Consider the following 14,096-nt stretch of genomic DNA (forward strand, 5'->3'; position numbering starts at 1 on the left):
AATAAAATTAAATAAAATTAAATAAAATAATTAGTATTACGATTATTATTTTACATTGTTTTTATCAATGACTTTGTTTAACTTTTTTGTTTTGCCTTTGTCTCGATGAATTGAATACACAGGACCACAATGGAAACAAGCCCTTAATAGAGCTTTTTGTGTTATCCTTTTAGCACCATTGTATAATCGTACTGTACTATTTGCAAACTGTTGATTAAGTTTTCAATCAATCAATCAATCAATCAATCAATCAATCAATCAATCAATCAATCAATCAGTCACATCAATAGCAGGTAATAAGCTCTTTCACCTCTGATGTCATTTGTAACCAGTACCAGTATTGTCTTTTTATTGGCACCACTGTAAGGAAAATGAAACTAACAGTATGATTCAGTTTCAACACATGAGGACTCCAGTGTAGTACTGACTCAGAGATGTGGTCATAAGTGTGGCTTGTAAGAAGTTGTGTGTTGCTGTGTCTGTTGAAGACAGAAATAACTACAGGTGAGTCTTTAACTTTATTATTATTCACCTTATTATTTCATAAAAATATACAAAAATGTTAATTATTTATTCATAAATAGGTAAAGTCAAAGACGGCATGCCTGTGCAATATTTAATAAAACCTATTATTATTAAAGACTTGAATTACTAGGTACCCCCCCCCCCCCCTTACACATTGTTGAGCACATTTAAATCAGCCTAAAGCCTTTTTTCAGGACAGATATGGAAACCATTGAGGACGGGGCAAATGAGCTATGCCAGCGAATAGTATAACCTCACTAATCTAATTTGTTCAGTGTGGTTGAATCTTGAGCTGGTGTGGGAAAATATTTCTTTAAGACCCATGGCCACATGGACATGGTCCCACATTCAAATTCACACATGCCTTGTGTGATATTGCTTTTACGCTTTTGCGTTGGAAGACACTTCATTGAAACTTTAATAGGATCTTGAACAGGAACAGGTGCATTTTTCTTCAAATCATGCCCAGGTTTATGACATCTTATGAGACATTGCCTCTGATGGTGGTAAGTGGGTTCTCACTGAGTGCTCCTTATGGGAAATTATTTAGCTACAGTATAAATGGATATCATAAATTGATGCATTATTTTGCCAAACATGAATAGTTTTTGTGTTATTGCATAAACATGACTGTGGCCCCTGAACTGAACAATGTATTTGTTTTATCTGTATTAATGTTTATTTGTCATAGTACTTGCTTCATTAATGTGTGTTGTCTGCTTATCTCTGGTAGGGTTCTGGGTCCTCTCATGGTGTCAACATCAACAGCAGAAAAAAGAAAAGATCCTGGAGTGCCATCCTCAACATGATCCCTCAGATGACACTCTGCAAATTCTGTAAGCCCAGATTTTTTTTCATTCTCACTGTTCCTGCCCTGATCAAACATAAATGGACAAAGATGAAGCAATTAAGCCTTTTGAGATAAGGATGAATATGCTGAATCAATATGAACCCAACATTGAATGTCTTGCAATAGAGAAATACCAATTGTGCAATACAAGAAAATGTATGTGAAACCTAACTCTGTTGTGAGTGGAGATAGAAACTCCTTGTCGTCCACCCTTAGTTCCGCTTTGTGTTTTTGGTTGTATCTTCCCAACTCTGAATGGAAGAAAGGAAAGTGAAGCTGGCTGGTGCTTATGCTTATCATGTCTGATGCTTATGATGCAATAATGTGTCCAGCACAAGCGAGTGACTTTCTGTACTCTTCTGAATGTTTTGTTATTATGGGAATATCTCTTATCATATTATTCTGCATTTGCTTTGTGATTCTTTAATTTCTGTCTGACAAATAATATCAAGGTGTCCCGACTAGTACAATAAACTCTGGAACAGTTAACAATTTACAATTTAGGCATTCAGTAGCCAAGATCGGAGTTTACCTAAGCGGTAACACTTTACTTGAGGGGGCAAATTCATAAACATAATTAATAACGCTTGATTAATGATGGTAAGCATACATACATGAATTCATCATGAATTGATCATGAACTTATCATTAATTCCTGGCCCTCACCATTTACTAATGGTGAAGTATGACTTAACCAAGTGTAATATATAGTAGCTTGAATTTATATAGTGCCTTTCACAAAACCCAAGGACGCTTATACAATGAACAACCAACAAACAAATACAAAACAAAACTACAAACAACTAGTTGCCATAAGCCTGAGAGAATAGATATATTTTCAGAGACCGACCCTGGAGTGGAACTGTGGAATAACATCCATATTACACTTGGTGCATGTCACCTTGTTGTCTTTTATGTTGTCATCTTTTCACCTTTGTTGTTTCACCTTATGAACTGAGTGAGCTATTGTAACTCTTTAACACAGGAATAACATGCATTTAGTTTTGGTCGTTGAAATTAAAATAAACTACTGGGACTTATTTTATGTTCTGTGTCCTTCAGTTCCTCTGGTTTTAGTTGCGTTTGTAGTTTTCACAGTCGGTGGAATCACTGGAGACCCTTTGTTTGACTGCCTCCAAGATGAAGACTACAGTGAACTACTGGACATAGTGCAGAATGGACTCCCCCCCACAACGACACCTCAGCACATAGCCATTGTTGGAGGGGGTGTTGCTGGATTGACTGCTGCAAAGTTTTTGGAAGAAGCGGGCCATAAGGTATGGTATCGTATCAAATGTTGATTGCCACACATCTAATGTTGCAGATACAACATTTCCATAGTAAATGTAAGCTCCGATCCAGGGGTCAATATCCCTCACTTGCCAGCCAATCTGGCTAGGGATTAAGATAAAGACTCATGGTTGGTCAGACATGAATTCTCCGCACAGTTCATTCAGTTCTCAACTGAATGAACTTCACAAGGTTGGGTTACAAAAGTACAAAAGTACAAAAATAGTTGTGGTAGATTCTTTGATGAATAGGAACACGCTAAGCAGAAACAAGCACCAAACTAATATAAAAACTATTTAACCTAAAGAAACAACAACACAAAGAGAAGGGAATGCCATCTCTAGTGGGACAGAAGGGAAAAGAGGAACCAGGCCAATTATTTCTCAATGAATACGTAGACAGAACTCTTACCATACATCCACCACTAGGTGGGGGCTGTGAGGGCGAAGATGAAGTAGGGAAGACCACAGGGGCCTCATTAGGAGGTTATCTTTACACACTATGGTGATATGCACCTACCAGTTAGAGGCAGAGGAGTACCCCTTGGTACCCCTTCCCCAGGTATTGGGGTTACTATGCAGCAGGGCCTTATTCTGTTACATTTTAATTGTCAAGCTCCACTTTGCACACTTGGTCACAAAAGCATAAAATGTGGCTTTACAGAACATTAAACAGTCTTATTGTCTGCTATCTCTACAAGGTGACCATAATCGAAGCCAGCGGGCGTATTGGAGGCCGTGTGGAGACCTTCAGGAATCGAAGAGAAGGCTGGTATGCAGAGGTCGGTGCTATGAGGATCCCGAGCTTTCACAAGTAAGTTCTCTATATGGGACCATCTGTGCATGTGTAACAGGGGGGATTTCACATAAAGGGACAGACACATGACACAAATTCTTAAAAAGACTAAACTAGTGCCCGACATGTCACAAATTACTAGCAAGTGACACTACTACACTACAAAAATGTCTTCCTAAAGAAAGAGCAGAGCGTCTCGTGTTCCTGTCCAACTAACTTGCATTGGAGCAGAAGAGGCCGCGTCTCCTTAGGTCTCCATAATTACACTGCAAGGAGTAAAATAGCAGTCTATTTCTTTTTATAAGAGTTATGCTATTTATCATTTTTATCATGTCACAGAATCCTGCTCTCATTTGCCATGGACAAACTTCACCTTAAGCTGAACCACTTTATACAAGATGACATCAACACATACTACCTGGTAAACGGGCTGCTGAAGAAAACATATGCTGTGGAGAGTGACCCGGACATTCTCAACTACAACCTGACTGGAGAGGAGAAGGGGAAGTCAGCCGCTCAGCTCTTCAGCCAAGCCCTATGGAAGGTTTGTACAAATTCAGCCTTCATAAACGACATGAACACATTCGGTGAAAGTAGCAGATCTACCACCTCACAACGCCTTGCAATGCGATTTCCTGCAAAGATATTTAGTGTAGAGCAAAAACAGGAGAGGGCCTAGACCCATGGGGGACTCTGGTCAAGTATATACTGTAGGTTTAAGTGGTTAAAATATCTTTGACACACATTGTATTGCATAGATGGAAAGTATTCTCATTATTGAATTTGAGTAGCTTTTTCATGTACATTTTTTTTTGAGTACATACTGTATTTTTTTAAACCGGAACCCTACTTTCACTTAGCCTAAGGAGATTTTTGATTAAGTATTGTATACCCGACTACTTTGCAAAGGAATTACAAAGTAGTCAGTTCTGCTGTTATTGTACAATCAGGAGTTTTCACTGAAGTTTGATTTGAATCTCTAACCCTGTGAGTTGGGGTGGCAGGACATATTCATATTGAAATGGTTATGCAATTCACTATAGGCATAAAAACCCTCCATCAAGATCTATAGTGAATAGTTTACTGAAAGAGTGAAAGTGGTGGTGATGCAGTTGGTACCGTGTAAAGGTGATGTAGTAGGGGGTACTAAGTGAAAAATCGTTACGCGGCGGATAAAAGCATGAAATTTGATACAGATGTCCCTTGGGTCATCCTAAAACATCCTAGAAGGGGTGCCCAAAAAAATCTTAAACAGGAAGTGAGTTATGGACAAAATCCAAAATGGCCACCTAAACTGTTGACCGTTGACTCAAAAGACACCAAAATAATCTCCAAAAAGCATACAATGTGGCACACATGTCCTTTGGGTCATCCTAAGACATCCTAGAAGGGGAGCCCAAAAAAATCTGAAACAGGAAGTGAGTTATTGACCAAATTGAAAATGGCCGCCTAGTGTTGTCGATTGACTCAAAAGACAACTAAAGAATCTCCAAAAAGTATAAAATGTGTCACACATGTCCCTTGGGTCATCCTAAGACATCCTAGAAGGGGTGCCCAAAAAAGTCTTCAACAGGAAGTGAGTTATTGACTAAATTGAAAATGGCCGCCTACAGTGTTGGCGATTGACTCAAAAAGCCTATAGAATCTCCCAAAAGTATACAATTTGGCACATATGTCCCTTGGGTCATCCTAACACATCCTAGAAGGGGTGCCAAAAATAATCTGAAACAGGAAGTGAGTTATTGACTAAATAACTCAGTGTTGAAAGAACTACAGTGTTGAAAGATGATGCAAGATACCTACAGAATCTCATAAAAGCATGAAATGTGGTACAAATGTCCCTTGGGTGATCTGAACGCATCCTACAAGGGGTGCCCAAAAAGGTTTTAAACAGGAAGTGACCGCCTAAAAGCAGTTGACACAAAAGAAAACATAAGGGGACGTCATAAAAGTGTATAATTTGGTACGTACATTGAGTGCTTCTTAATATATCCTAGAAGGGGTTATTTATTTGTTTGCTTGTTTATTAAACTTTTTAGGAAGGGACCATGTTGAAGAAATTCTAAATGGCTGTTTAAACAGTTGACCATGGCAGTCTGCATATTATGCAGACTCAATACGACAGGTTATGCAGTGCATAACTTGCCGTATTTTGTAGTCTACCTTCTGTTTTCATTTCTACATCACTTATTTATTTTACTTTCTGCATAATTTTTTTATTGTACTCTTTGAATCTTCTTTATTTATCTAACTCTCTGCATATTCTCATTTATTTTACTCTGCATCTTATCTTACTCTGCATATTCTTATTTTACTCTCTGCATCTTATTTATTTTGCACTCTACATCTTCTTGCTTGTTTTACACTCTATCTTCTCATGTATTTTCTTCTTGATCATTACTGTTTTTTTGTGATTAGTGTTTAGTAACTACATGTATTCATGTGTGCCATTTCGCAATTACCAGCACATTGGCATAATGCTCTGCAAGGTAACCCAGCATCCCGGCATCTACACTTTCTCGAACAGAAGGGCTCAGCTTTGCAGCCACACTTGAGTTCTCTACAAACTTAAGCAGCCCTCTGGCAAGAGTGTCCATAAAGGTGTCCACGAATCAGCGACTTTAATTTATTTGTCAGGAGATGGTAGAGATTGCATAGCTTTCAGGCTTCTGGACCAAATGCTAGATTGGCTAACTTTTTTTGGCACCCCTTAGGATGCATTCAGATCACCCAAGGGACATTTGTACCAAATTTCATGCTTTTATGAGATTATTTTTTATGAGTGTCTTTTGCATCATCTGTCAAGACTGTACACAGCCATTTTCAATTTAGTCAATAACTCACTTCCTGTTTCAGATAATTTCAGGCACCCCTTCTAGGATGTCTTAGGATGACCCAAGGGACATGTATGCCATTATGAGATTCTTTAGTTGTCTTTTGAGTCAATCGACAACACTGTAGGCGGTCATTTTCAATTTTGTCAATGACTCACTTCCTGTTTAAGATTTCTTTGGGCACCCCTTCTAGGATGTCTTAGGATGACCAAAAAGACATGTGTGCCAAATTGTATGCTTTTATGAGATTCTTTAGTTGTCTTTTGAGTCAATCGACAACACTAGGCGGCCATTTTCAATTTAGTCAATAACTCACTTCCTGTTTCAGATTCCTTTGGGCACCCCTTCTAGGATGTCTTAGGATGACCCAAGGGACATATGTGCCAAATTTTATGCTTTTTGGAGATTCTTTTGGTGTCTTTTGAGTCAACGGTCAACAGTTTAGGTGGCCATTTTGAATTTTGTCCATAAGTCACTTCCTGTTTAAGATTTTTTTGGGCACCCCTTCTAGGATGTTTTAGGATGACCCAAGGGACATCTGTATCAAATTTCATGCTTTTATCCGCCGCGTAACGATTTGGCCATTTTTTGTGCTTAGTACCCCCTACTAATGTTCCGGGAGGGATCGCTGACCCTGGAGTCTTTGGTGTGAAGGTAGTTGCATCATCTCAACTTTCAACAGACTTCATTAAGACCTGAGGCCAATCCTAAAAACGCCTTCTAAGTCAGTTTACAGATTTTTTTTAATTAAAAATAAAATACAAAATGTTGCTATATTCTATGTATACTGTATATAGCAACATCTAAAATTACACAGATGCTGTCCCGGATTGAAAGATAGTCAGTGACTGATATCAGTCAGTAAGAAGCATGGTGGAGCATGGTGGTGCACTGGTGGCCCTGAAGTGCTGGAAGACGGTATAGGAGGGAGAAATTGAGAAGAGAAGGTACTGCACGTGGCTTGAAATGAGTGAAGTGGGTGAAAAGGGTGCCAAGACCGACTAAAGTGATATGGAGCGCAAAGGTCACATGGGCCAGAATGGGGATGTTGGTGGTGGGTAGATGTGGGATAGTTTGCAACCTCCTAAGGAATGATGGATAAAGGGAGGGGTGAAAGAATGCATAGATGAATGGAGGCAGAGAGGAATGAATGAATGGAAGGAGGGATAGATGAGTAGATAGATGGATGATTCTAGATAGATAGGATATTCTAGTGCCCTTTCCATCTGATTACACAAGCAGACATGTTGCAAAAATATTGTGGTCTTTTGGCAGGTAAAGGAGGATTTGACAAGAAGTGGCTGTAATGCCATGCTGAACAAATATGACTCCTATTCTGTGAAGGTAAGACTTGTTTTTTTTCCATCCACTGTTTCAGGACAGGACCCGAAGTCATAATTTGGCTTTAGGTGAAAAGGTGTTTTATATTCTCTTAACTAATTGTCTTGGAAGGAATATCTGGTTAAGGAAGGAAACCTAAGTCGTGGTGCCCTGAGGATGATTGGAGACATCCTGAATGAAAACAGTTTCTTCTACACATCCCTGACAGAGACACTGTATATACAGTCAGACATCAGCGACAATGTTGAGTAAGGAAAGATATGTTGCAAGACTTGACCAGCAAATTTTAATTTTCCTATCTCTCTCTGTCATCATGGCATGCACACAAACACACACACGCACGCACACACATACCGTAATTTTAGCACTATAAGCCGCACCTGAATATAAGCCGCAGCAGCTAAATTGAATGATTTGTACATATATAAGCCGCACTGGACTATAAGCCGCGGGTGCAAAATCCATAGATTTAGGAGGTCCCCTAGTGGCCGTTAGCTGTAAAAATCCATAGATAAGCCGCACCTTATATAGATGGGTTTCTTGTTTGTAAACATGAGAGGATGATGCGCGCGCAGTGGAGGGATGAGCCTGTAGAGGGCGCTATTACCCGCAGCAGCTCTGGCCATTGTACATTCATAAAATGAATGGTCTTCACCGGGTTTAATGAAAGTAGATTAAATGATGCAGTTTGTAATATCTTCTTTACTCAATAAAAATGATTTGTCGGAAGTTGGATCTGTTTGTATATAATAGCAGCATTATGCCTATTATGCCTATAATAGCAGCATTATGCCTATCTAAATCCCGAAAATAACAAGAGAGTGAATGGCACTTCCGGGTCGTTCTACCACCCGCATGCGCAGATTGCACACTCTGCTCTGTGATGACGTCGCTCGGAAACCCATCTATAAGCCGCAGGGTCGAAAAATGGGAAAAAAGTCGCGGCTTATAGTCCGAAATTTACGGTACTTAATTATACGTATATTAACTAAATTATCCCAAAATGTTCTTTTTTTCTTTTATTTTTTCAGGTACTTTGAAGTGACAGGTGGCTTTGATCACCTACCTAAGGCTATATACCAGATACTAAATGCCACCATCCTCCTCAACTCCAAGGTCAAGCGCATCGATCAGTCAGGTGGCAGCAATGTCACTATATCCTACCAGGACTGGCGTAAATCAGCTAACATCGTAAATGTGACTGTCGACTACGTCCTGGTGACGGCCACCGCCAAGGCCAGCCTCTTCATTGAGTTCCACCCCCCTCTCTCCGCCCACAAGATGGAAGCCCTGCGCTCTGTGCACTATGTCAGCTCCACCAAGGTGGTGCTCAGCTTCAAAGAGCGCTTCTGGGAAAAGGATGGCATCAAGGGTGGTAAGAGCATCACTGACCTGCCTTCCCGCTTCATCTACTACCCCAGCCACAGTTTCCCAGGGACGGCTGGGGGCGCCCTTTTGGCGTCATACACTTGTTCCGATGACTCTACTCTGTTCGAAGGGGTGAGCGAGCAGGATCTGATGGCGCAAGTCCTGGAGGACTTGGTGAAGATCCATGGAGAGGACATAAGACCTCTGTGCACAGGAGGGTTTGTGAAGAAATGGGGCTCAGATCCTTACAGCCTGGGGGCCTTTGCCCTCTACACTCCTTACCAGCACGTGGACTATGCCACGGAGCTGTTCAACAGTGAGGGAAAGGTCCACTTTGCAGGAGAACACACAGCCTCACCTCATGGTTGGATTGAAACCGCCATGAAATCAGCACTCAGGGCAGCGAAAAACATTAACAATCTTAAGGTTTAGTTTTTGTATAGTAGGCTAAATTTTAAATGGCTACAAGTGTAGCCTTAATGTGTATATCTGGCCATATTTTATAAATGTACTCTGTTCTGCAAAGATGACACCTCAGTTTTTATTTTAACGGAATATTCTTCAAGACACCAAATTATCATATGGTGAAATATTTCTGACTGCATATCATTATACTAGAATTAAGCAAACATGTTTTTGAATACCGTGTTCTAAAAGAGCATAACTTTGGATAAACTGACGGATGTACAGTATGTCTTGTAAATGAAAAAAAAATATATATATATCACAAACAATAGATATACTGCAAAGGGGAAGAGAATGTTATTTGCAACTTTTAAACATTTATATAACTGAACGATTTGCTTAAAATACTTTGTTTAGATGTGTTGTATACTTGTATACTGAAATAACAGCACAGTACACTATAGTAGCTGCAGTCTGGAGTGCATTGCATCACAACCTTTTCTTTTGATAAATCCATGTGACTTTAGGGGTGAATTAGGTTATTTCAGACAGTGTATGATTTAATCGTCCATCATGTCGGTATCTGATGATTTGCTCAAGGTAGAAGACAGAATGCAACATCTCTCAATGGGTCTGGTCTTTAAGATACTCAGAGGATCAGTGCCTAGATACCTGTCAAACTACTTCTGTAGTGTAGAGTATGTGATGCCCATAACACCAGGAGCTCATCTGACCTCGTTCCCCCAAAATTCATCTCAAAAATGCATTCTACTATGCTGTCACTTAAATGTAAAATGACCTACCAAAAGGAAAAGATTCTCGACTCCCTATCCAAACACAAACCTAACCTAAAATAATTCCTGTCCTCAAAATACAAACAGTCTAACTCCTTGAACACCTTAAATCCTCTGACTCCCGCCTCTCCTTTCTCCGTAAATATACCTTATGATTCTACTGAGCTTTATTCCAATATGTTTTGTTGTGTATCTGTATTGTATTGAATGTATTACTGATGAATTAGTAAAATGGACCACAATGGAAACAAGCCCCTTTTGTGGTATCCTTTTAGCATAGCCTTTGACTGTACAACCTTAACTGTTAATAATCATGTTAATAAAGAATTCAATATATCAATCAATTAATCAATCGGTATTGGCAAAATAATCCTGATATTTTTGGCCAATATTTTATTTTATCTTATAAGCTGAAAAAGCCTTTTGTGATTATTGAAGGCTGCCTATTCAATCAGTATTTTCTGAGGAAGATTTCAAAAGGGTCTACCTGTCATAAATGTTACATCTTTAGTTTGTTATTTAAGTAGTTACTGTGTAACAAGTGTACGGTAAAACCTACTGGAAACTTGTATCGCAATATCGGTATTAATCGATTTGACCTTGCAAATAATCAGTTATCAGATATCAGCCAACATTTTAATATTGTGCATCAGTAGGTAAATTAGCTACAGTACCAAAAAGGATCTAGTTTCCTAGTTTCACATTGTGTAAACTGCATGAAACAAAACATTTTATTCATGTCAGCACGATAAAGATCTTTGATCACACCTGAAGAACATCACATTTATCACGAGGTATATGCAATACAGACTCTGTATAATACATTACATGCTATGGCAGATGGTTTCAATCAAAGTAGCCTATTTCACAGTCCCATCAACGTTTGTTGTCCATGATTAATGAGCGCCTTTCTGGACTATTTGTGTGAAGCGGTTGGTGATGGCCAAGGTAGTATCGATGAAGCGCTCCACACAATTCACCAGACATGTCTCCGTTCGAGTGTCCAGTTTGGAGCCTGGACTGTCCATGCACTTGTCCCAGCAGACGTCTGTGAAGGTATGTACCTGAAAGGAATATTAAAAGTTACATACAACTGACTGAGAAGTATTTTATGAGGTAAGAAGACAACATGATATTGTTAACGAAGATGATAAGGTCTCTAAGGGAAAATTCCATTATCTGAATTCAGTCAGGACAGAGTTTAGATTTGTTTTTGTCAAAACTATGGAAAAAGCTATTGAGGGTAGCATCTCAAAATAAAAGTAGATGTGTAATGTGCAGCTCATGTAGTCCTACAGTATATTACCGTGTGCAGTTTTGCACAACAAATGCCAAAATAAAATACACTACAGTGAATACAAGACAGGTTGGCACTAGGGACATCTAGGCACCATATTTTTTGGCATGACTGGGCACCTTTTTGGGATGACTGGGATGACTGGGCACCTGGGCAACGAGTGGGTACCTGGGGAGATGGGAACCAGGACAACTGGGCACCACAATTATCTGGACACAAGGTACATGTGGGCACCTGGTGAGGTGGGCACCAGGATAAGTGGGCACTAGGACGAGTGGGCACTAAGGACATGTGGGCACCTGAATTAGGATTTGTGTCCACAAGTGGTTTTTAACTTTAGATAGCATGCTGATTTGTTGTTGTGTACTGTTCAGCTATGTTTTCTCTATCCTAGCATTAGTGCAGAATTATTTTTAGTTCAGTTATTTTTTCCCCTCTATTTTTTAACAGTAGGCTACAATTTATCCCCATGTTTTCAATAATTGTATACTGTACTGTTCTATTTGTTGGGGTATCCTTAATTATTTGAGGTATTTTACCATTTCCCAATTGTTCTATTTTTTAACAGTACTATTTTGGCAAATACACTCTTATATTGTATTTGAAACTCTGTTAGAATGTACTTTTCACCTCAGTACTATTTTGACAAATAAACTTTTGATTGTGTTGTGTTTGGGGGTTTAAAGAACAGTGGGTTAAAAGTCACTTACCAACAACAAAGCAGCATGCTATGTTAAGTTAAAAAACACTTGTGGACACGAATCCTAATTCAGGTACTCGTCCAGGTGCCCAGTTATCTACACCCCTAAGTGCCCGTCCAGGTGCCCATGACCCTAGTGCCCAGATGATTTTGGTGCCCAGTTGTACCTAGTGCCCAGATGGTTTTGGTGCCCACCTGTTACCAATACAGTAGCCTATAGCATGAGGGTATATAGCCTACAGTACACAATGTATAAGTGAACATTCAATGAGCCTGGCTGGAAGACCTGTGTACCACTAGGCAATGGAAAATGATGGTAAATAGGCTTTACATAAACATGAATTACAGACCGGAGGTCATCAGTTAATTCCTGGAAAAGGGTAGACAACTACGTTTACATGTTCACTGCGCGATCATCTCCTTCTCATTGTGCTGAGTTTATTTATAATGTAGTATTTCAGAGGTCGGTCGGAGTCCACTTTCAACTGAATCGACTTAAAAGCACGCGTTATAGCCTACAAACCTGGGCCTGGAACTGTGCTTTCTGCTGTTCAATGGCGATCATGCGCTGAAGTTCTGACGCCTCTGCCTTTTCTGAATCGTTTAGATTATATCCGTCCATCGTGGTGTTTGTGATTGTGTGTGTTATAGATGAAGGAATTAAGTTTAGTGCAAGCACGCCAAAGCAGCGATTATGACCTTCTGTAACAGCAGCCTACAGCCAGTGTTGCCAGATTCAGCGAGAGAAATCAGCAACTAGGTCTTTTTTTGTTTACATTTCACAAATAAAATCTTGTACAGGGGTCCCTGGCATTAAAAAAAATCATATGAGGGGGTCTGCACTGCAGATAAATACATATTAATCTGGGGGGGGGAGAGTCCTAGACAACAACCACTGGCAAACAACATTTAGGAAACAAGCCCAAATAAGCAACTACACTTTAGAGACAAGCCCAAAATAAGCAACTACACTTCAGAAAGAAGCCCCAAAAAAACGCACCTCGCAACTGCCAATTTTTACAAGCAACTTTACATAAGAAGAAGCCCAAAGTCGCTTATAATATGCTGACATGGCAACACTACGTACAGCGCGAGGTGGCGTCACTGCGACGAGGCACGAAAAGCGCTGATCTACAAGTCAACTGTGCGGTGAAACTGAAGCGACAGACGTGTTGGAAATCAACGTGCGCAGGTCTGCGCGAAGTGACGTAATAAAGACCCAAAATGCACTGCATTGTTATGTATTTACTATTTGTTATTACATTTTTTATACTTATATATATATATTTTTTTTTTTAAAAGCCTTCTTTCTTTCTTTCTTTCTTTCTTTGTGCACTTGTTGTTTTAACTGTATTATATATTTAACTATATATTTATTATTATTATTATTATTATTATTATTATTATTATTATTATTATTATTATTTTTATGATTATAAAGCTCAGTACATTATTTGTGACACGTGTGATAATCTGTTTCTTACTCTCCCTTGTTTTTTTGTCAGCTAAAATGGAATTATTCACATAGTATTTATTTATTATGATTATTTATGTTTATGTCTGTGTCTAAGCTATTTTCGTCGTGCGGTGCAGTCGTACGACCAAGCCCCGATATAGCTCTATGCCAAGCCCCCAGAACCAAGGAGGATTATTGAAACTACTGAAGCCTGGTGGCCACGTCTGGTATTGCAAGACCCCAGCATTTATAATTCTACTGCGCATGCTTCAACCATCTCAAACGCTAGTGCGCCTGCTATTTTGGCTCCAATGTTGGAGCCAATCCCGGAAAAAGGGTGTACTTCCGCGTGCTTCATGCGCTTGTGAGCAACTTTCATTGAAGTGAATAGGTGGGAGCGGGGCCGTCCGCTCTCTAGATATAATATAACCATATGCGTAT

At 39.5% G+C, this 14,096-nt stretch overlaps 2 protein-coding genes across 2 annotated transcripts; one reads left to right on the forward strand and one right to left on the reverse strand.

The window, feature by feature from the left end:
* Positions 1-986: 986 nt before the first annotated feature.
* Positions 987-9,435, forward strand: il4i1 (interleukin 4 induced 1; the record flags this gene model as incomplete). The annotated part of the gene is made up of 8 exons (XM_080429198.1): positions 987-1,031; positions 1,259-1,361; positions 2,438-2,652; positions 3,366-3,478; positions 3,800-4,004; positions 7,570-7,638; positions 7,747-7,883; positions 8,667-9,435. 8 exons carry the CDS (start codon positions 987-989, stop codon positions 9,433-9,435), a joined length of 1,656 nt encoding a protein of 551 aa, XP_080285324.1.
* Positions 9,436-10,806: 1,371 nt separating this feature from the next.
* Positions 10,807-12,942, reverse strand: timm8b (translocase of inner mitochondrial membrane 8 homolog B (yeast)). Its single transcript, XM_080428547.1, has 2 exons — positions 12,723-12,942; positions 10,807-11,266 (listed from the first exon to the last, which is right to left on the reverse strand). The coding sequence occupies exons 1-2, from the start codon at positions 12,819-12,821 to the stop codon at positions 11,099-11,101; spliced, it is 267 nt and encodes an 88-aa protein (XP_080284673.1). The 5' UTR covers positions 12,822-12,942; the 3' UTR covers positions 10,807-11,098.
* Between the last annotated feature and the right edge of the window lie 1,154 nt (positions 12,943-14,096).

Source organism: Gymnoscopelus braueri (genome assembly GCF_963280865.1).
Source record: "Gymnoscopelus braueri genome assembly, chromosome: 5".
Lineage (NCBI taxonomy): Eukaryota > Metazoa > Chordata > Actinopteri > Myctophiformes > Myctophidae > Gymnoscopelus > Gymnoscopelus braueri.

Excerpts from the sequence above, each read along its gene's own strand:
- timm8b (XM_080428547.1), bottom strand. The coding sequence starts at position 12,821 with ATGGACGGATATAATCTAAACGATTCAGAAAAGGCAGAGGCGTCAGAA. Across the intron at positions 11,267-12,722 it reads AAGCACAGTTCCAGGCCCAG|GTACATACCTTCACAGACGT; the intron begins GTTTGTAGGCTA and ends TATTCCTTTCAG.